Here is a 22,502-nt window from a genome sequence, read left to right on the forward strand (position 1 = left end):
TCGGCACATGTCCTCCTACGACGATGGGTGGGAGAAAATTCAAGTCGTCGCATTTCCCCCCTGTTTTGTTTCACCCAGTGCACCCAGCATCGCCCCCACCACCATCATCATCATCATCATCATTCATAACGCAATAATGATGAACAACTCCCTCGTAATATGAGTTACGACGGTTCGGAGGAACATTCTCGGCATCATGTGTTACACTCCGGCCAGAAGATTGACTTGCAGCACTCACAGCAGCCAAAACATGCTAGATTCTCATCGCACACACACACACAGCAGCTCGTCATCGTATCATCCAAAGCGATCATCGTTATGACGACAAAGAAGCACTTCGAGAGGGCTTCACTTTTTTGTGGCCTTTTTTACAACCACTTGGCAACGGGAAATGTATTCTCGTCACAAAAGAAAGATCCTTCTAGCCCGGGATCGAAGGAAAGGCCCGGACGCATATGGGTGTGAAAAATCGGCAATTCTACAGCGACTCTCTAACAAGAGACACTCAACCATGTACCGATGGAATGTTGGCCCCTCTGCATGCAGTCCTTTAACGTTCGGAAGGCTAAATTTCATTACACCTGCCATGGATGAAACCTACTCGAAAGGCTTAGCCGCTGAGGTCTCGGAATCTGGACCGAAGCGTCAAGACACGGTGAGAATTTCCATCCTCCGACACGTGCTGCCTGTGTGTGTGTGATGAAAAGCTTTGCCATTTCGCCTCAAAACACTGTGGTGAGTGGAGTTTATTAAATTAATGAAGAATTACTGTCACAACATGCCGCTAAATCATCCTTAGATCCCGCTCCACTTTGGGATTCATCCTCCCTTACACACACACACACACACACACACACACACACACACACGCAGAGAGCGAAAGAAAACAGAACACGCCCCAGGGTTCGACTGGGTTGGTAGGCAAGAATGCAAAACCATCCGCCACCATGAATCCAACCGTTGTAGTGGGTAATGAGATAAGTTCTAGCAGTCGTTCTAGCAGCCAGAGCCCCATCGAAAGGATTCGAGTAATTAGAGAAACCCTCCTTAAGGCAAGGATCTACGGGTCTTCTCACACACTCACACACACTCTTTTTCATTCCAATTCGTCCTTACACACACACACACACATACGGAGCATTACAAAATCGTCAACCGTACGGTTCTCAAATCCGAGCCTCATTAGTCATAGTAATTGACGATGGCACAAATAGAAAAGGTTGTGAATTAATTCAATTTCCCTTCGCAACACAAACACACTCACACACACGCACGCATATAAAAGCAGGCTTTGTCTTCTAATGATGCTCGGTGCGTGGAAAAGTTGCTCGTACGGTTGTAAACGCCACGCCGAGAGGATACGCATCATTTAAAATGTCTGTTTACCGATACCACGGTACGGGTCTGCCTCGAAGTCTTTGCGATGCTTTCAATCGTTTTCCTGACTTTATGAAAGAGAAATGTACAATTTGCACCGATCGGCACGTCAACATCGGTGCTAAGTAGCGATGAAGTTTCTCATTTCGATTCTACCGTGAAGCGCTTTGTATAGCATCGTAAAACATCGTTGCGAAGAAGCTGTAGCGAACCTCGCCTTGGAAGCAAAGTTATCGAACTTTTCATTAGAATGAAGAAACCCTAACCAGTATTGTACAAAAGAACACGCTTGTTGCTGAAAGTATTCACGCTTCCCGAATGAAGTGGTTCTACTACACCTTCAAAGCCAACTCAACTCAACGATTTCCGCCACAGGATAGCAGCACCCGCTCGGTACGTTCTGCAGCTCGTAACCTGGCGCTGGCGTTCGGCTCGGGAATGTGATAAAAGTGTAGGCTAAGTCGCGCTCGGAAGCCTTTTCCCTGACGCCTTATGCGAACGCTCACCTCAAGAATTTATAACGAACGAATCCATACAAATGAAAGGCAGTTTGAAGTTTTGAACTTTGCAAAGAATGAGCGAACCCACACCACCCCAAAGAGCGAAACGAAAAAAGATCCCATGTACATCGCTCACCGTCGGAAGCCGGAATATTGTTGGGAATTGTTGAACGCTGTAGCTATTTTATTTCAATCCTTCCACCCAATTTCATCCCCCGACGGCCATGACAATGACAGTCGGCGAATGACAGTCTCAATAAATCAGCCGTTTCCTGGGGGCTGCGAAAAATGAAACTTTCTGCCTGTTGGCAAACGACACATATACATGCAATCAGGCATAACAGTTACACTTTCCGTTTTTGTGCAAACCTAAGCCGGGGCATTTTCTGAATCGTAGCCTCACGAATGGCCGCCGTACATCATCATTTTTCAACGTAGCGACTTTTTTAAAAACTTTCCACCCAAACACGATTTTCCACCCGAACACACACGCGTGAGATTCAATAATGATGGGATGGCGGTGTAAAGGGATTTAGCAGCTCGAATCGTCTAGCTCAACAATGGACTCGGATTGTCTTGATTGACCCACGCTGACGTATTGGAGTGACTGAACACAAACGGCGCATCTCGACCGTTGACGGTGAAGATCGGTTTTATATGGTTTTGATTTATTTTCCACTCCATTGGGCGAAGAATAGTCTCGACCGTTCGATGTAAACGCACACAATCCTGCCTGCCTACCGTACTTCAAATCGCATACACGCACCCACACTCGCCAACGGGCAATTAACCTTGAAGTGCTTGCCAGTATTGATTGTTCCTGACAGACAGGAGCACACAGCCCGTACTCTGGCTAGCTTCAGCGAGGTACCGTTTGTGTTCTTCTATCGATCGCTCGGCAGCGTGTTTGCCCTGCGAAAAACGAAGTTTCTCAAATTCGACTACTTCGGAGGGTGGAAACTAACGGGAAAATAATACCCTTCCGGGCGCGCTGGAACCAGTGGAACCAGTTGGCAACAATCAAATCATCCACTCGCGTTCGGGGAGCGAAAATATAATAAATCACCTTTTTAATGCTTTATTATTGAGCCATTAAAGCCAATGGATTTGGACTGGGGTTTGGTTCGGTGTGGAAAAGCGCTCCTGTAAGAGCTGCAGTGAATTGGAAGTGGCGAGTGTGCTGTGAGTTTTTCGGGATCACCAAACGCTCCAAATTGTCCACCTCGCACGGTCAACGAACGGTGGAGTTTCCTTTCGGCGGCAACAGCAACCAAAGCGCCACACTGGTGAAGGTTGGTTTAATGCTTTATGATCTACCCTTTTCCGTAGCACATCGTTAACCCGCCGGTTCTTCCTCTGATCTGGCTGAAGCGATATGTCGTCATCAACTTTCCTCAAATTTCGCCTCTGATCTGATAGCTTCACCCTTTTGGGGAGCTCGTGCGAGCAGGCAAGCAAGCAGGCAGGCAGTCAGGTAGTGCTGCATTCGGTCCGTGCTGCCACAACGATGTGTAATTTCATCAAATACAATGCCACAACGCCAATTGAGCACACCCTTTCCAGCCCGCGGGGAAAACCATTCTCCCCCCGGAAGCGGACGCAATCAAACGGATCATCAATTCTAACCTCAACCTGTAACCATTTCGGGCCGCATTGTCACATTTGCCGGAAAACTCTCCCCTCCTTGCTCACCCTCTCCCACACCACCACCCACAGAATGCAGCCTTCGACAGGAGGACGATTATTGACTCGACTGATTTCCTGCAGCCATAACGATCTATGCATTTTCTTCGCCATTTCATCAATCATGGATGTCGATTGGCGCGGTGTCCGTGGTTTTGGGGGGGGTAGAATCGAGGGGTTGAATTTCATCGACACATTGCATTCGATCAAGCTCCCCACGTTCGTTTTGACTTTGACGTGTGCGCGCACATATCAGCACAGACGGAAGCACACGAAACGCACACACACGCGCGCGCTGACCCTGCAGCCTTTACCGCCTGCGAAGTGCATTAGCTGAAGAAGCTGGTGTGCTATTTTGCTCATTGCCATTGTGCCGTTCCGTCCGGATTGCCGGATGCAGTTTGATTGAAAGGCTCGTGCTCGTTGTCAAGTGCAATCACGTGCTGCACAAGATGCGATCTGTTCCGTATGTGTGCCCATTTTGAAAGGAAACCCCGCAAAGAAATTGTGTGTGTGTATGTGTGAGTAAGTGTGTTTTTTCTCGCCCTTGTTCCACTTGCTGGAGATTCTGTGTTTACAATGGAGAGCAAAAATCCGCAAGATGTGCAGGAAGCCGATGCTTTTCTCGGAGTTAATGCGATCTCAAACATCTGCAGCATGGTCCGTAGTGTGTGTGTGTGTCTGATTGATGATACATTGAAGATGGATATGTATGCTTAAGGAATCAAAAGATTATCAAGTTTTTCCTTCCTTTCGAATTATCATTGTACTACATTGCGTCAATCTCTCTTAACGGGAACTCTTCACCATTCCGAAGGAGACGCATGGTCATTCATGAAATCTGATGGAGACGCCTGGTCTTTCAACAAAAGGCCGCTGATTTCATTACAACCACAAAAGTGCATATTAGAAAATACATGAAGTAAATAGGTTTCTCTTCATTTTCGAATCCACCAAATGAGACTGCCAAGAAGTGTCCGTTACAGCCGACATCACAAGCTCAACCACATATCTTCGAATGTATATGAACTAATTATCTTGCCCTAAATATTGTACCCTCATTATCGTTGTGTGCTTTGTGCTCACGTATGCTCACAAGTGTCCATTCTGACCACTGTTCGTGTTTCACATTTTCCAGTGCTTAACATCATCAGCGGCGAAGTACAATCCTACTGGGAGCAACCCTTTGCGCAGCCTTACTTCGACAATAGCACAAAGCGGGAGGTCACCGCCACCGTGGGCCAATCCGCATTGCTGCACTGCAGAGTCCGGAATCTGGGCGACAGAGCGGTAAGTGTTTGGCATTATCGGCACCGCACTCGCCACAGCGGCCCCCACTAACGCATCGCATCGTTTCACTCCGCAGGTGTCCTGGATACGGAAACGTGACTTACATATCCTCACCGTGGGCATCCTCACCTACACCAACGACCAGCGCTTCCAGTCGCTGCACACCGAGGGCAGCGACGAGTGGACGCTGCGCATCACCTCACCCCAGCCCCGGGATTCCGGCACCTACGAGTGTCAGGTATCGACGGAGCCAAAAATTTCCCAAGCCTTTCGGCTGAACGTAGTCGGTAAGTACATTATTTCCTGTGTCCTGTGTGCATCTGTGTGCGCTGTTGTATCCTTTTCTCCCATTCCATAGCCACAAAACGCTGGGGTCACCTTTTGCTTAAACGGCTAAAGAATGTCGGCCAACTGGGCAGAATCCATACAATGAGATTCGCATCTGAATCCGCGTCCACTAACACGTGCCTAGGTGTGTACGTGTGTGTGCGTCTGTGTCTCCCACTCGAAACGAGGTTCGTCCTAGCAGCACACACACACTCATACCAGAAGGCAGGAAAGCGGACATCGGTTTAATTATGTGTCAGCTTTCACTTCATCAACTTACCACCACCAGGGCGTCCGTTATTGCAGGGCCAACACTACATGGCTATCACTGTTTTTCACAGCCACTCTGCGGGCAGTCCCAGAGAATCGCCAGATTTCGACCCAGGTGGTCCGCATTGTGCCGGGCATTGTCCACCATGGATGAGCCGCCCGTTTCGGCAGGGCACTGGTTCGTGTGCATGTGCGTGACAGTGTATTCGGCCCAATGCCGAATGATAATTTAAACAAACCTCAATGCTTTCTCGCTTTAACCATGTTAGATTGCTGGACGTCCCTTTATTGTGGTATCCAGCTGCTTCAGCAAACCCTAACAGTGCCGGACAGAGACATGCATTGCGCTAGATAAAGGCTTCCGACTCTCGAGACTTCAAACCAGTTCGGATCCTCGTAAAGCTCGGCCAGTGCTGATATGCTACGACGAGTCAGGCTTAATATCACCTCTAGGATCCAGAGCGAGCTCTGCTGGCTGCGGCTGCTGCTGCGGCTGCTGCTGCTGCTGCCGTTGCCGGAGCTGAGTTGATAATGGGATAATTTAATTAAGATAACTTTTGCGAGAACTTTGTTCAAACAATAACCCACTTGTGCTGGGTGACATTTGCTACATTGCACTAACGGTACCAAGCCAGTGCACTAACGACTTTAAGCTGTTTCCAAGGCGCTCCCGTCATCAGTATTCCTTGTCGACGATACACAAAGGGCACCAACGAGTACGCGTGCTCCTACTGTTCGTGTTGTACTCTTCAGACTCTTCCTTTATGAATCTATTTACCCGCTTTTAATCAAACAAAACATATCAAACGGCAAAGAGCACCGATTTAATAAATATCTTCCGAGAATGAAAACATGATTAAATACAAGTGAAACATAGCTCCACCGTTGCGATTTTCGCAGATTGGCACACAGCAAACAGCATGCTCTAGCCGACGGTAAGATGGCGCAAATGTTGCCGATTATGATAACAGCTGAACAGCCAGCCTCTTTAACATTCAATTTCGAATGTATTCCACTGCGTTCCGAATTGCTTGACGTTGGCGGAGCTCGTACTTTGGCACTTGACACGATTGTTGTTGAATCAATAATGCAGCAGTAACGAGCAACAACGTATGGTTTACACTTTTGCAACTACTGTAATAGCACGTAATAGATCCTGCCCTTCCGTAAGGCGCGACGGTAGTTAAGAATGGCTCACAACACGCTCACAGCCGGGTTCGGTCTAGTCGACGAATAATTAGCCATGAGCAAGTGTTGCTCTTCGGGATGGTGGCGTCCGGGGCTACTATTTTCATTCCGGAAGGATCGCCGGACGTGCAAATCGTTTGCATAAGTACATGAAGTGTAGTAACGGCGCACGGTATCGCTGTCGAACGACGGATGAATGTTGATGCTTCGACCAATGGCTCTTCGGACGTTGGAAACATTGGCGCATCGACATGAATACCAATTTCTTGACGGACCGTATCGCTGGCAACAGCCAAAGCTCTTCATTGCCTTCTCTCCATCCAGACACCAGACGGTCTGGCACGGGCCAGGTGTTAAATTGACCTCATCTTTAATACGAGCGACACCCCCAACACTCGGCGAGCCTGCGATGTCTGGGACTGGACCTTTTTTGCATACAATCGGTGCGTTGTGCGGCATCAGGATCAATCGAAAACGGAACCCCATGAATAAGAGGTACCGTTTTAAGTGCACAAAGAAAGGGACCCGTTTGAAGTGTGTAAGCTCCGAAGTGGGATGGCTTTCTTTTGCAAAACTGTGGACAATGTTCATCCACCCGCATTGGAGAGAGGGCGCGAGAGAGAGAGCGGTTGAGGGATGAGTTTAATTGGTTGACCTTGGCACGAACCGGCCATTATATCGATCTCGAACAATCACGGCTGACCGGCTCTCGAAGGGGGGGGGGGGGGGAGGGAACGGATCAGCCCGAAGCTCAATCCAATTGGATCAAGGCGTAATGTGATGTATCTGGGTGTCCTCCGGTGGTTGTGTCCCTTAATGTGGGACCCTTTTACTTCGTGCGCGTCCGACAAAAAATGGATACCCCGGTCCACACGAAAAATGAAGCTTATCTTGGGCCTGCCGACTAATGCCAGAAAAGGTTTTTGTGTTCCGATATAAATAAAACCGTCTCCCTACACCGGCTCTAAACAACTTCCGGTGAAAGGGCTTCCTGCCATTCTTAGGATGCATTGATGCCTTCGGGGAAACATTTGGAGAGTCGGTGTAGCGACATCTCGTGTGTACTCGTGCCCGATTCGTATTTGACAAGTAGAAGAAGCGCTTGTCCGTCGAAGGATCCAATTTGAATTCAATCAGACGCACTCCACCGGAACGGAAACATCAAGGATCGTTTTAAAAAGCCGAGCGCAGAATCGAACCGTGTGCGTTCGATGGTTCGATGTCGGCGGTACTACTACGACCGTATCTCGTAGTAAAATGATGATGGTGCATTGACAGGCAAATCCGATAATAGAGGAATTGACGGTAATGGTTTGATTTCGGAATGGGGAGTTGAGTTTTGATCCCCTTTTTCCTTCCCCATTTCGTAACGAAATCCGTTTTCGCTATTTTTCGAAAAGATTCACATTCAATTTTGTCCGCCTTTTTTATCCGAGGCTCAATCAACGATTCTTCCACTTGCCCACACACACACACACTGTTCGATGCGATTGTTTGGTGAAGAATAAAAAACCATTCTAGATGACTTGTTGCCACAACATCAGCACCAACACCAACCGAGATTGAGGCGCTGGTGTTCGCGTTCCTGCTGCTCGCGACACGTTGAAAGGCACTAATTTATAACGGAAACAATTTCCACGCCCGTGTCCCACTGCTCCATTGACACGCCAATCGACGAGAGCCTAAACAAGGCGCTCAAGACATAGCTAGTGGTTGTGGTTGAAGCTAGCGCGTCACGAACCCATAACAAGCGGTGCGGTGTTCCTGTTGGTGCCTTTTCAGTCGTGTTGTGCTTCTTGGTGGTTATTAGCTGCAGTCGCATTGTCATCGGCAGCGGCATCTCGGCAACCCGTTTCAACCGCACTGTTCCTCGTTCTGGTGGCGTGTTCCTGTCGGGGGACGTAACGAGATATTGATTTAATAATTTGTCCGCAATCATCGCCAGTTGCATGCAGTTAATTATCCATCCGAAATGCATTTTGTTCACCGACAAGCCACATTAAGCCGTGAAGCGCATGGTGGTTGGCTTGGTGATTTGTTTTTTCCACCTCGGCTGTTGGCCAGTGGCTAGTGATGAAGCGTCATCATCCAATTTCCTCGGAACTCAATCTACCGAAGAAAAGAAACAGAAACAGTAAGTTGTGTTTTACTTTTCGATGTCTTTTTGTTCCTGTTCACCACACGATAATTTAATCAATAATTGTCATCACTTAACTGCTCGTACTTACACGTCCAAACTTTAACCTTCACCACAGAGGAAAAAACAACTCCCCTTCTAGAAGTTTTGCTCGTTAAAGTTTAATCTTTCGTGCTACCCCCACGACAAAAACAAACTGGAAAACACTCACATTTTCCAAACTCAATCGAAAACAGGGCAGACATCGCACAAATTACGTGAGAATAAGCTTGCACAAACCCTGGCCGCCGGTTTCGGGCCGGGACAGGAGTCCACGGAGTCAGCTGTCACTGCAAATAACCGTACGGGAAGAAAAATGGCCAACGTACTTTGCGTAATAAATTCTGACAGTAATAAAGTTACCATGTGCTGGTGTGGAGGCGGCGTATGGCCATAACAACCGGAAGCACTGTCTCGATGTGTGTGTGTGTGTGTGTGTCGGTGTGTATATGAGCTCTGCTACTTTGAACAGTCTGACCGTTGCAATACCCTCGACCAACTACCACCGTTGAGGGTTTTGATGTAGTAAAGTTTTGTGTTCAAGCTGCGGTTGAAATTTAATTCTCCACCCTACATTAACTTTACATCACCGTACTACAAACACACGGAGCATTTAGTGCAGCGGCTGGAGAATGGATGGGAGGTGATTGCGTTCCACGCTTCGAAGTCGGCAAACTGCATACAGCTAGTTTCACGTGTAGTAATGCTTTCCATTCCATTTACCGGCTCAAATTGCCAGCAATGTCGAGCGTTTGGCATTCGTGGCCGACTATGCAGCTCAGCATTCCTGTCTCTTTTACTACTACTACTACCAGCACTCTACTGCTGTTGCTGGTGCTATGCATCAGCAATGCACAGCGCAGCGAATTCTTGTCGAATTGCTGTTCGTGTTACGTTCAATAGTGCAGCAGCGCTCAGCATTCGTATTGTATGACATTTAGAAGGAGCAAACTGGACATAATCTCTTTACCGTTGGTGGTGTGCTCTGCTACTAAAGCCCTATACCAACACACACCAACACATACATCATTTTTTTATTTTTGCTCACCGGCAGAAAACAAACACGATCGCTAAATCCGATCCGACAGTAAAGCCGGACCAAACCAATAGGAGCCGCATCATTTAGCCAGGATTTGCAACGAGGCGCTCGTGTGGGCTCTCGGGTGCTTTGTGTTTCTTCAACTTTCCGGACACGTAACCGTCATAAATATAAACAAGTAATGAAAGTAATCCTCAAGACTGATACCTTCCAACCATGCACGGGTACATGCTCAAAGACGGGGACCACTGTGTGGGTCCTTTTTCGGTGGACGGATACGGTCGACAGTCGGACTCGGACCAGTCGTTGACACCGTATCGCTTTCACAGCTTGAACTTTGCTGTATTTCATAATAGCGGACCGAACACGCTCTCTCTTTCTCTCTGTCAACGATCGGAAAACGGTCACAAGAGTACGTACGGACGACAGCGCCAAGTGCCCTAAACAAGCACCCTTTACCGTGTGCCCTTTCAGCACCTTTAGCACCCCGACGGGCAGCCCTTCAGGAGTAGCGCCTTTCACTTTCTTTTATCTTCTGCACCAACCACACACCAGCACCATGCGTGCTGGTCGTCGAGAGGACACGCACATACATAACATCCTTGTTATCTCGGTCACAGGGCCGCCAGGCGTATACACCACGCACTGTCACACGTCGGTGGTGTCCCATGTTTGTTCTTTGGCGATGGTAGGGCGAGAAAAAGAGCCGAAATACACACTCGGGTAGAAAGAGTTACAGGTCGAGTAACAAGCAAAAGTAATTAGTACAACAGTCCCCACTCCTTTTTGACTGGCCTGACCCTCACATTCAACCCCTAAAAGAAGAGCACTCGTCGTGTCGAAGTTCAACAGCAACTTATCTATCAACTAGCACTTGCACCAGACACCACCTGTACCGGAAACTCGAGACCGAGAGCGCAAAAAGATCAGAATTCCATTACCACAAGGCCACAGAGCATTTACACGATGCTCAAGCACTGATTGCCAATCTCGGTACTTTGCTCCGTGTGCACTTCAAGCGATACTTGCTGGTGATTTCATTTACACCACCATGCGAACAGTGATTTCCTCTGCTCTCTTTTAATTTCATTCTAACTGGTTTCAGGAAACAATAACAGAAGACATGTTGTTTTGTTTTTTGCTACATTCAAGATAATTGTCTATTAAAGACGGACAGTTTGTATTTTGTTTCTTGTCCCTCCGTCATCCATTTAACATCAAAGACCGAGCAAAGTTTTATCCGGCAATCATCAATTTCAAGTTTGGCTCAAGTTCGTAATCAACGACCATCAATTTCGTCCGCCGGCTAGGCTGAAACCGTTTACACGATCAAGTACCGCAATTGAAGCATTTTCTTGGAATATTAATGAATTTTATCGCCGAGGCATCGCTGAAATGGAGACGCCCGGTAGCTCACCTCCAAATGTCCAAATGTTCATCATCCGCATACCGAAGGCCAGCCAGCAACAGCCCGAAAGCAGGATGTACCGTGCTTGGACACCGGAGTTTGGCCAAAAGTCGTAATTATTTATAACAAGCTAAGCAATCAAGGTGGTACCGCCAGAGTGTGTCGTACTACCCTTTCGACTCTGTGTCCTTCGCAAGAGTTCCACCGAAACCACAGACAGCCACACAGCTAGATAGCTTCTCCAGAGATTACGATCAGCACAAATATTAATAAATCAGAAGCAGCTTAAACTTCACTCTATAAACGGAACCTTAAAGAAGCTAGCGATCTGTCTTCGGCCCTCGACGACTGCTGCCCTTTCGCAAAAACGCTTGTCTCTAAGGAACGGCCGTAAACCATTTTATTATTTATTTCGCAAAACTCTTCACCAACCCACCAAGTTGGATTCCTTCCAGCTTCGTCTGAAGGGTATCTGCAATCTCGCGGTTTCCTAAGAGGCCGGCTGAAACCGTGGCCGTGAAGGTTGAAGGTGGGATTGAAATTGTCAGTTTTCCGAATGGCTGAAGCCATCAAAAAGTTTTTCCCGGCCAACCAAACATGCCGCGACCGCAAAAACACAAAAATACACACACACACAGACACGCGGGTGCGCACCTTGCACAATAACTCTTGCAAGGGCCCTTCGAAAGAGGATTCTGGCTGAAGTTTTCCGTCTAATATTTGCTTCAACACACACACACACACACAGACGAAGAAACGGATAAAAGGTAACAGCATACGCAACATTGCAAAATGGCGAAGAATTAGCGAACCAAAAACATTTTCCCACGAGCACTGAAATCATAACTCTCGCTGGAAAAGGTCCGTCAACGGGGGGTTTTGGTTTGTGATCATCCCCGTTGTGGTAGAAACGTGTGTGCACCACACAGTTACCCACATTCGGTGACCGCATCCGATTGCCCTTCGAAGTGTGTGGGTGCGTGCCGAACAAAAATCGAACCAAAATTACCTCACCAAGTCGGGAGGAATCGAATGATGATCTGCCCTGCGGTCACGTTGACCATCACCAAATGCCATCATCAGCAAATGATAGTGGCCAATGAACCAAAACTCGGCCTAAAAACCCGAAACGGTCAAACCACCTGGTGGTGGCCGTGCTGTCAGTAGCACTGAAAAAGCCAATCCAAAATTGACCAAACATTCCCCAGTGCACCACGCCCACCAGGACACTGCACCGCGCTTCGACAGGTACTGTCGGTCCATCCCTCGAAGGTTCGTTTTTTGCCCGTACGTACGTGTGCGGTTGAAGCTTGTCCCCGGACTGACAATCAGTGTGCCCTTTTGCCAACCGTACAACCTACGTACGAGGCTGCCCAGGGCGGAGAAAAACCACAATCCTTCAACAAACTAGCAACAGGAATTCGTCATTCGAATGCATCGTGTTCTGGTCTCGTCATTCGTTCCCGAAAAACCTCCGACGCTGCTCTCTGGGTTGTGGTCAGCCCTTTCAGGTCTTCCAGAGCCTCCCGTGCCCGCTCGCTCTGTGACATATCGACGCACAAACATTAGTCCACACAAAAATGGAACCTCAATTTTCCATTTCTAACCGTACGGGAAGCCACCAATCGTCGTGGACGAGAACCCGAAATAGTTTCATTCAAAGTGGTTTCACCCGGCGGCAAAGTACCCCCTACCGTTTAGGCCCCAACGGGAGGCAATCACAAATGAACGACACATAATTTTGGTTCGTTCGCTGCTGGAAGGGAGGTTTCACATGCGGAGCAATCAATAATACGCGTACGCTGTTAAAGATACGTTTCTTTTCTCACCATCGCCGACGAGTTATCGGACGGTTAAAAATAACAACTCTTTTTGACGCACAAGAAATTCGTGGCTCTCTTGTAACTTGGAAAGCAGATGGCAGATTCTATATTCAATTTTAATGGCCAACCACAATTATAATGAGCATGTGCGTATGTTGCGCGCTGTGCCATTAGCGTTCTGTTCTATTTCAAGGCCCACTCACTTCGCTTGCACGCCTATCGTCCAATAATACATCCTCGTCATCGTTACTGAGATGATCTTTTGGTATGTGTAAAAAAAGCAGTAACATTTCCTTTAGAAGAGTATTGATGTTTTACCTCAAAATATCGCATGATAACGAGTGCATTAGAAAAATCGATTAATTTTGGAAGACGAATTAGAATTAATTTCTACGTTCAAGACGCATTCTAAAAATATAGACGCAAAAATATTTTTTTCGAGCTCCGGCGGGAATGTTACAGTCAAAGATCCTTAAAATCAAGTGGTACAGCTTAAAAATTGTTTTGGGGCACAATAACCATTATAAATAGATTACAGACCAGAATCTTCATCACCCATAGCCTTCCGAGAACGAATCGCTTTCATCTCTTTTGAGACTTCTAATACTAAGCTTGTTATATGCTGTCAGACAGATTAGGCTTACAACGACCTGGAATATGTTAATGTTGACAGAAGAAGATCTCTTGTTTGTATCAACATCAGCTTCCGAAATTGCCAACTACAAACGAGCTACGCTTCAGACTTTGCAATAGTCGATCAATAATTAAGAACACAACCAGGACAAAGGTTCATCGCATGAAAAGTCCTTTGAATCAGTCTGCTTTTTATGAATGCATACGTTTGCCTACCGAAGACAATCGATCCACTGTCCGGCAAAAAAAAATCTACAATGTTTTTGTGATAGAACGTTGCAACTTTGAGAAGATAAACACTCCGTCCACCGTTCCTTCCTACCCATCAATTAGTGATCGTACTTGAGCCCCAAAAGCTTGGCGAAGCGCAAACGAACAAACTAGACCTTAAGACTCGTAGTGCATCATTTAGGCGCTTGATGGCGTCCCGAGTTTCCCGGGCAGCCGCTTTCTTTGATCACGGAAACAACACACACACGGAGGACGAAGCCTGACATTACGCCAAGGAACCGTACGCTTCCGGTGACTTTCGATATTTGATCTTGCGTTGGAGAGCTTTTCGACCGGGCGGCACGTGTCCGATTGCTGCCGGGTTTTGTATATTGTGTCCACAAGCTCAAACTCCGAGAAGCGCTCAATTTCCTCTTCAGGATTTCTGTTTGCACTTGTTCTGGTGATGCAGTTTTGCACTGCGTGTGCAGCAAAAGGAAACCCGCTTTGAGTTGGAATGAGTTTATCTGTTTGTCTGGTCATTGCTCAGTTTGATTCGTGCATGTCTGCGGGTTTGTTGCTTTCTTCATTCTTTTTGTTTCCTTCTCGTGGCCATTCTCTTCTGGCGCTCGCAAATAGTTCAACCCTCTTTCCGATGCACACGGTTCGGATGGCTCGAGTAATTCGATGTGCCACAGGAAAATCGAACACCGAGCTCCGTTTCGTACTCTGCCACACTAGAGAGCTTTCACCCATGTGCTTCTTGGTGGCGGACATTGAGTGGTCAAAGTTCAGCCATGCTCCCGATACCAAACGGACAACTTTTCATGTTTACATTTATCGGCACTGTGTATCTGTGTTTGTGTTCGTGAGTATCCGTATCGGGCACGAACGCCCGGGAGACCGATCGAAAGGAAACTACACTGCATGGAAAATCGACCGATTGTGTGGGAAAAGTTTTTCACGTGCACACGTACCGAAGCCCCACCCCCGTGGGCTATTGTCAACTGGTTCGAGATGAAATTTCCATATTAACCAACAGACAGAGAGGGAGAGAGAGAGAAGCAAAAAAAAAGCACAGACACAGAGCACAAACACAAACCAACAAAGAGCGACTTTAACAAGTGAGCTGAAATGGGATACAAATAGAAAAAAGAAAACACTTTTCCACTTTTCCGAAGAAAGGAGAAGACGGTTAAGCTGATGGTACGGTTGGGTCGGAAAACGACAATAATCATTGTAAAGTGAAAGGGAACACCGAAAGGAGAGTTGTTTCCTGTCCGGAGTGCCCGTGTTTGTTAGGTATGCCAATCATGGCTACTCATGGGTATGCAAAAGACCAGAAGAACAATGCTAAATGTTACTTGCTTCCGAGGGTGCACAATGAGCAATTTTCAAGTTCATTGGTCACAATGCAATATTTCATGAAATAATTTGATTTTATCGACTCTAATAAGAATCGATAATATTCCAAACAACAAATAAATGCAGCTTTTGTCTAGCTCCCATTACATGCAATATTCAACCCCAACGAAAGCAAAAGAGACTCTCCTCAAGAGAATAAACTTTGCGCAAATATAAAAAAACGCTTCTTGCTGCTCACGTTCGACGTTTAGCTAATCCCGAGCGCTTATGTCCCACTAGTAGGGACGATCGTACCGTCCAAGTTTTGCTCCATTAGCGGTCGACTTCGACTTCAACTACGACTTCGACTACCAGAGTTCAATGTCTCGTTCGCTACCTCCCCCCCCCCTCCACACATACACACTGATTGCCATTTACGAGCCACAAAACGCTCGTCATCTACCAATCATAAATCCGTTAAATCATCTTTTCGCTCGTCCCTGAACGGAACGCGCTGAATCAGCACCTGAAGGAAATCAAACGCGAACCAAGAGATTCTAGCTGACACACGACACGCGGCAGGACGAATCGTCTCGTCGTTTTGTGGTGGAAAATCACGAACGCAAACGAAACAAATGAACAAACGATCCATCCATCAACGTAAACGGAACAGGTCAAACAGAACAACGACCAACCTCGGGCGAGGCTTAAGGGCTCAGCTCCTATTCAGCTTACCTAATTCGTTCGTTGCACTTGCACCCGTCGTCGTTCGATCGTTCGTCGCCACCATCGCTGGGCAGCAACTGCAATGAAAAGATCCGCTGACCACAAAAGAAAGCAAACATCTGGAGAATGATTTTCCTCAGTAGCACAGCTCGGTAGCTTTTCCGAACGAATCATTGTGCAGATGGAATTAAACTTTTCTTTCGCTTTCCCTCAGCCTGGGATAAACCGAACGACTCGCACTGTGCGATGGGAGTGATGGAAATTGAAATTGAATTGAAAGACAAACAAACACACTCACACACACAGTGACAGTGCGAAAATGTGGCATTGGGTGAAGAAAAATGAACTCCAAAACCTCGGGCGGATGATTCGTCTATTCGAGCTCGAACTCGAGGTTCCATTGCTGCTGCGAGCGACTCCAAAAGCAACAATCTGGCAATCGCAATGGCGGGTACCCACAAACACACATAACTATGCATCACTTTCTGCCTTGTTCCAACGGTTCTATCCTAGGCTCCCGTATTAGGATTCTGTCTGAATATGAAAAATGATTCAACCCCAAAATCTGGTATGTTTCCGAACCTCAGAGCAGTGGTAGGAAACCGGCACCGAATAACAGAAGGTCCATTCGGTTGTGCCATTTTTATCTCTCCACTTCCGGCTTCCTACCATCGTGTGTGTGCGTGAGTGTGTGTGTGTTAGTTAGTCTATTCATTTGCAGCACTAACCGACCGAGTTCTGGGGCTGCTGGTGCTGCTGTTTGCACCGGAATTCATCATCTATTCATTTCTTACTCTATTTTCTCATCTCCTCTTCCTCTTCTATCTCTCTCTCTCTCTCTCTCGTTGCAGTTTCGAAGGCAAAAATACTCGGCAACTCGGAGCTATTTATCAAAAGCGGAAGCGATATCAATCTAACATGTGTTGCACTGCAGTCACCGGCGCCACCATCCTTCATCTACTGGTACAAGGGCGGCCGGGTCGTTAATTACTCGCAGCGCGGTGGCATCAGCGTACTGACGGAGCGACAAACCAAAACCAGTAAATTAGTGATTGCACGCGCCATGCCGTCGGATTCCGGCAACTACACCTGCTCGCCGAGCAGCTCCGGTGAGTCACATACACACATAAGCCCCGAAACCGAACAACGCTGATGAATGATAAACGAGCATAAATTTTCTCCGATTTTCCACAATTCAACCGACCGACCGATTTCGGTGGAGGTTTTTCAATTTTCTTCCCGTCCTTGTTTTTCCTTATTTTTTCTCTTTGACGTGGTTTCGAGTGGTGGTGGTGATCCAATTAATTTTTCGAAGAGCTAAAAAACAGGGAGTAATTTGCGTTTGGTAAGGGATTAACAGGTTCGGAATAAACGGTTGCCCATTATATCCTGGAATGCTCATTTTAATGTCATCACCATTAAGACACGATTGCTTTTCATCTTCAGCTCCAACTCCAGGGTTATATATAACAAAAAACTTTTCATGCAGCGTGCTTCTCGCTTTAAAAGAGGGCTAAACTCTTAATTTGCTGTGTATTAAATTAAGCACTTACGCATTGCGCTATGTCGTCAGATTTTAAGGTTACAAAATCGACCAAAAATATACCAATTTCATGTTCAACGAAGGGGCAGATCCATTTATTCTGTCTTGCTTCTAACTACTCTATATCCTGATACTCATATACATCATAGAAAATCATAAATTAATATCTGTAACTGTAACACTCAATTCCTGTGGTGGGTATTTCTTGCAAACTAATGATGAGCCTTTTGTGGTAACATTGAACGAAGTCTTAGTAAGATCAGTATACTGTCTTAGTAAGATAAAGTATACTGAAATATCCAGACAATGGACGTTGATCATCAGAACATCCAGACATCAACATTATTACTTTATTCGAGTATATCCTCTTTCTGTAGCATGAATTCAAAGAATTTTCATTATTGATTAGTTTCCCATGAAATGTAGATCTGTTGGACGAGCCGACCCATCCAGAATACAAATATTATCCTGATTGAGTCAACCCCTTTATTCTTGATATCATGAATCGTCTTACTATTGCGTTTAAAATTGCACCACTCACGGCGAAGAAGAAAAGAGAAGAAGTTATTATGTAGTTATAGATTAGTTTTGATTGCTCATTAAGGCACCGCAAGCTCCAATGAAATTCGACAACTGTGTTTCCAAAATTTCCTATATAACCAAGTTTTGAAAATGAAATATAAAATCCCTCGAATTGTTTCAAATGTCGGGTGGCTCTTGGACAATATATTTTCACCAGAATATACACTTATTCCCAAGTCATACAAGCAAATCGTTACCTGGAACAGGTGTTTAATGATGCAAATGCACCATTTTCCGAAGCAAAACTTTCATTCCGGCAAATCCTTTTATGGTGTTTACCAGATTGAAGCAACCAACAACATCCAAGAACTGTGCCACATTTTAGCCATACCAAAACTAGGTAACTCGATAAGAGCAAGACCCCGAACTCGACGAAACATGCGGTTCGGTAGGATAATTGGTGAGCAATGTGTAAAGTTAATTAGCATGTTCGACGAGAAACGGGCGAGTGAGCCAATTGTTTGCTGGAGCTGCCCCGATCTGTGCCCTGTTATCTTTCCCTCACACTCAATGCGGTCAAACGGATCGGGAGCTCTTTTAAGGATGTTGTTTGGCGTGATTTCCTACCAATCTCAACCACAAAACACGAAAAGCACTGACTGACTTTGCGATCGAGAAAGTTTTGTACTTCTTTCACGACGGGCCAGGAGCGCTCGCTCCTCATCAACGACGACTAGCTGTCCTCGACCAAAAACCGGAAAAAGCACATTCCTGGTAGATAGTTTTTCTCCATCCCATACACTCGGGTGTGTAAGGTGTTGCCCGCCGATGAAAAGATAAACTCGTTCCCAAACACACACACACACACACACACACAACCCACATAAGCGTGCGTCCGGGCGAATAACGGAAAACGGCAAACCCTCGGGTGAAAAGTTTAATCACGTAGTTGCTCCTTTTAATCACTTTCTAAAAATTGCTCATCTGCTAAATCGAACGACTCCGAAAGTCGAGCTAACCGACATCCCTGGCCATGTGTGTGTGTGTTTGGTTTCCTTGAAAACTCAAATACGGGTTTTTCCTGGGAAAAACGCATCAAGGACAAAGAGCTAGAGCGCACGAAACGAAGCGTGGCGATGTTTCAAGCAGATTCCCATTCCATCCTTTTAACACTGCTCACTTAGCTGGGAGCTCGTTGCCGGGTCGAAGTTGTGTGAATGTAAAATTTTAATGCCGACACACACACACACACACCCATGGTTCGGACGTTAGTCGTGGGTGAATTGCGGTGTGTTTTTGTATCCTTCAAAACAATCTTCATACGTGGCTTTAAACTGTCAGTAAGCAACCAACGAGAAACGAGCGCTCCATAAGCGAAGTGGAACATCATAAAACAAGTACAATTGTTTCAATAAAAAACAAAACCTATTAACAAAGCGTAACTAGTTGCGCAAAAAGTAGAACCGCACGCCACACACCCATAAGCACCGGGCGCTCAACAATGATAAAAGGCCAACACATCGATTGAATGGTAAAATATGTTTAATCTAATTTGTGTGTTATCATTCGCCCTTACCTTCATTGGCCATTACCGAGTGCTCTTCCTCTCTCTCGCTCTCGCTCTATGTGCACTATGAAGGTGCCCGGAACACGGTGTCGACCGGGCGAACATAAAAAAACGATTCATTCCCTCCCACTTCTAGGCTTGTGCCTGTTTTTTCGAATACTAGGAGTGGAATTGTAATAAAAGTTTATAGACCGAAACGAAAGCGAACCTAAATTCGTTCGCTACTTCTGCGTTTTCTCACAAGCCCCATTGCGGGTGGTGTGTGGCATGTTTTTCTTGTGAACCTCACACCTTCTCACATCAATAATAGCACTTGGTCACGAAACGTTAAGCAGTAACAGTAGCAGCGGCATCAGTAGCAGCACACCGGGTTTGGTCTACGCGAACGACGCGCCCCAAACTGTCCTTCAATGGTGGAACTGATTGGGGTGAGAAAAAAAAAGGAAACCCAATTCCCTCCCCAAGATAGGAGGATGAAAGTTGAAATTGAACAGAAAGGTCGCTAAAACGAAACAAAACGCCATTTGCGACACTTCATCGACGAATCTGTTAATTGACGAAATACGTCCAAAGTTGATGGGCTCTGCTTAGAACACACACACACACAGCTTAATGCTTATTTTATACGCATTTTCCGTCTCGAGAGTTGCTGGAAATTGTAACTTCCGCTGGGGTGGGATTCTTAAGCTGATATTGGCTATTTCAAAATAACCCCCCACACAAACTGTGATCGATTGAGGCAAGGTTTTTGCTTTCAATGGGCTTGACTCCCACCAGAATTCTGCGTAAAAAATCGTTAAACAAACTTACTGTTCGCAAAATAGCCTCTATCGCATAGCAATGCTAAGGGAAGAATTGAAAACTGTTGGGCCACGCAAAAAAAATAAGAAGGTGGAAGGCAATTAATTTCCCCGCTTATCAGCGGACTGCAATCAGCAAGGGGAAAAGCCGCTCGTCAGCTCCGGGAACCCGGAAATGAATCCGGTAAACTGCCTTCAGGAGAATCGAGGCCGTACCCGAGGACCCATAAATTGCAACAATACCTTCGAAAAGGAACTCATTTTCAGCACGATTAGTACGATACGAAGTACCACATCCGGCCGGTTGCGGACCGTTCCAGGACCGGGCCGGGACTGTCTGCGGTCTGTCGGCACACCGGAAGGACGCCTAAAACCATCAATCGTACGCGTGCCACCGAACGAGGCCAAACGAGTGTACCCGGACGGAACGCAGGATATATTCCACCATGTTCCGATACCGATCGGGCACCCCAATAACAGCAACAACAGGCACAATGTAAAACCCTTACGAGTACGATTTAAAATTAACACACCCTACAAATTGCCTCACTCACTCGTAGTCCCAAGTCGTAGCAGAGCGTGCTGTAATTTCATTTTGCAACAAATAAACCACCACCACTGCTGGTGGACTGCTGGACACCCCACGAAAGGTGGACTTTAATCCCTCCGGGCAGGAAATGGATGCAACAACAATCGCTGTACACGAGTAAAATATTTACCAAACAGCCCAAAATAGTTGCTGATGCTGTTGTTATTACCGGGGCTCGTGTTTACACGTACGAATCGGATGCGGTACAGATGCGATACGATTAGAAACGAATTAATTTCTGCGCTCTCCAAACATTCTAACCAAACCGATATCGGTCGGGTGTAGCGCTAATGGCCACTAAAAGTTGCATCAAAACACTCGCCCTCACACACTCACACACGGATACGTACAAAAAAAAACCTCGCCCGATAGGCCCTCCATAATTTATGCTCACCCGATTGCTGGTGTGATATGGTTTTGCCAATGAAATGGGCGATCGCCCCCCAACCAACGACCGAGGGACATCCATTTTCCGCTACATAAATTTAACCGATTTTGCCAATCTCTAACCTCACTAGCCGCGGCAGCAGCAGCCTGGTTCCCGTTACCGACAAGAACATTTAGAATATGCACAAGCTGCGCCACGAGCAAAAAAAACCGCACTATACAACGCAACACTCACGTCCTGCGAAAGGGAACGTCCATTTATTACGTAACACCCGGGAAGGGTGAGTTTCTTCAAGACTGAAAAAACTCGCAAGATCCCTATTTTATACGTACGTGGACTTTAAAGATTAGTACACTTATCAACCGCGAAGAGACTCTGAGTTTAGTCTGCAAGCACAAAAAAATGATAGAAGCTGTGCCACCAACCGTAGAGATCTTGTATTGCGAAAAGGTCTCACCAATCAAGTATCAACACAAAATCATGTACACCAGGCAATGCTGTACGAAGCTTTCTATATCACGAGCTCGACGATCTCATTTCTGAGATATCACTAGCATCTTCGAAAGGACCGTCGATACTGGTTGCTCAACTCATAGGGCTCACCCTAAAATCGTTGTGGTCTATCAATAAAAGGACTCAGAATCAACCTTTATATTTTTCGGTTAATTTTTCGGTTTTCCGAAAAAATTACGTCATATATGGACGATACCTAAGGGTAATTTTGCTGCCCCAAACTGCGGCCATCTTTCTCCTGCCAAGATCGCAACATAAATTTACTTTTTATTATTCATTCATTAGCTGCCATTACTGCTGCTATTCGCTCTGCTGCTGCTGTGTACCCAAGATCGAATCAACCGCGGTCTTATCAAAAATGTGCCAAAACTTTCATCGAGTCCTTGTCGGCTGCCCTTTGAATACCAAAACTGGGCCCGTTATCGCCACCGGTACGTGTTTTAGCACTTTCGGTCTAAAAAAAGGGAGTGAAAAAAATACACAAACACACGCACTCCATCAACGACACATCAACCGCCAGGAATGTCAGGAAGAAGGGAGGCACACGAATAAAGACACACTTTTACGCGACCATAGACCAAATTGT

General features: G+C 46.4%; 1 protein-coding gene across 1 annotated transcript in view; it reads left to right on the forward strand.

Annotated features, from left to right (window-relative positions):
• LOC118508436 (protein sidekick-1-like) overlaps positions 1–22,502 on the forward strand; it is a 49,398-nt gene that overhangs the window by 17,849 nt on the left and 9,047 nt on the right. Inside the window, exons 2-4 of the mRNA XM_036048215.1 lie at positions 4,699–4,850; positions 4,927–5,137; positions 16,846–17,103. Of these exons, the coding sequence (XP_035904108.1) occupies positions 4,699–4,850; positions 4,927–5,137; positions 16,846–17,103 (621 nt within the window). The remainder of the gene's footprint in view (positions 1–4,698; positions 4,851–4,926; positions 5,138–16,845; positions 17,104–22,502) is intronic.

This window comes from Anopheles stephensi, chromosome 2 (genome assembly GCF_013141755.1).
Source record: "Anopheles stephensi strain Indian chromosome 2, UCI_ANSTEP_V1.0, whole genome shotgun sequence".
Taxonomy (NCBI): domain Eukaryota; kingdom Metazoa; phylum Arthropoda; class Insecta; order Diptera; family Culicidae; genus Anopheles; species Anopheles stephensi.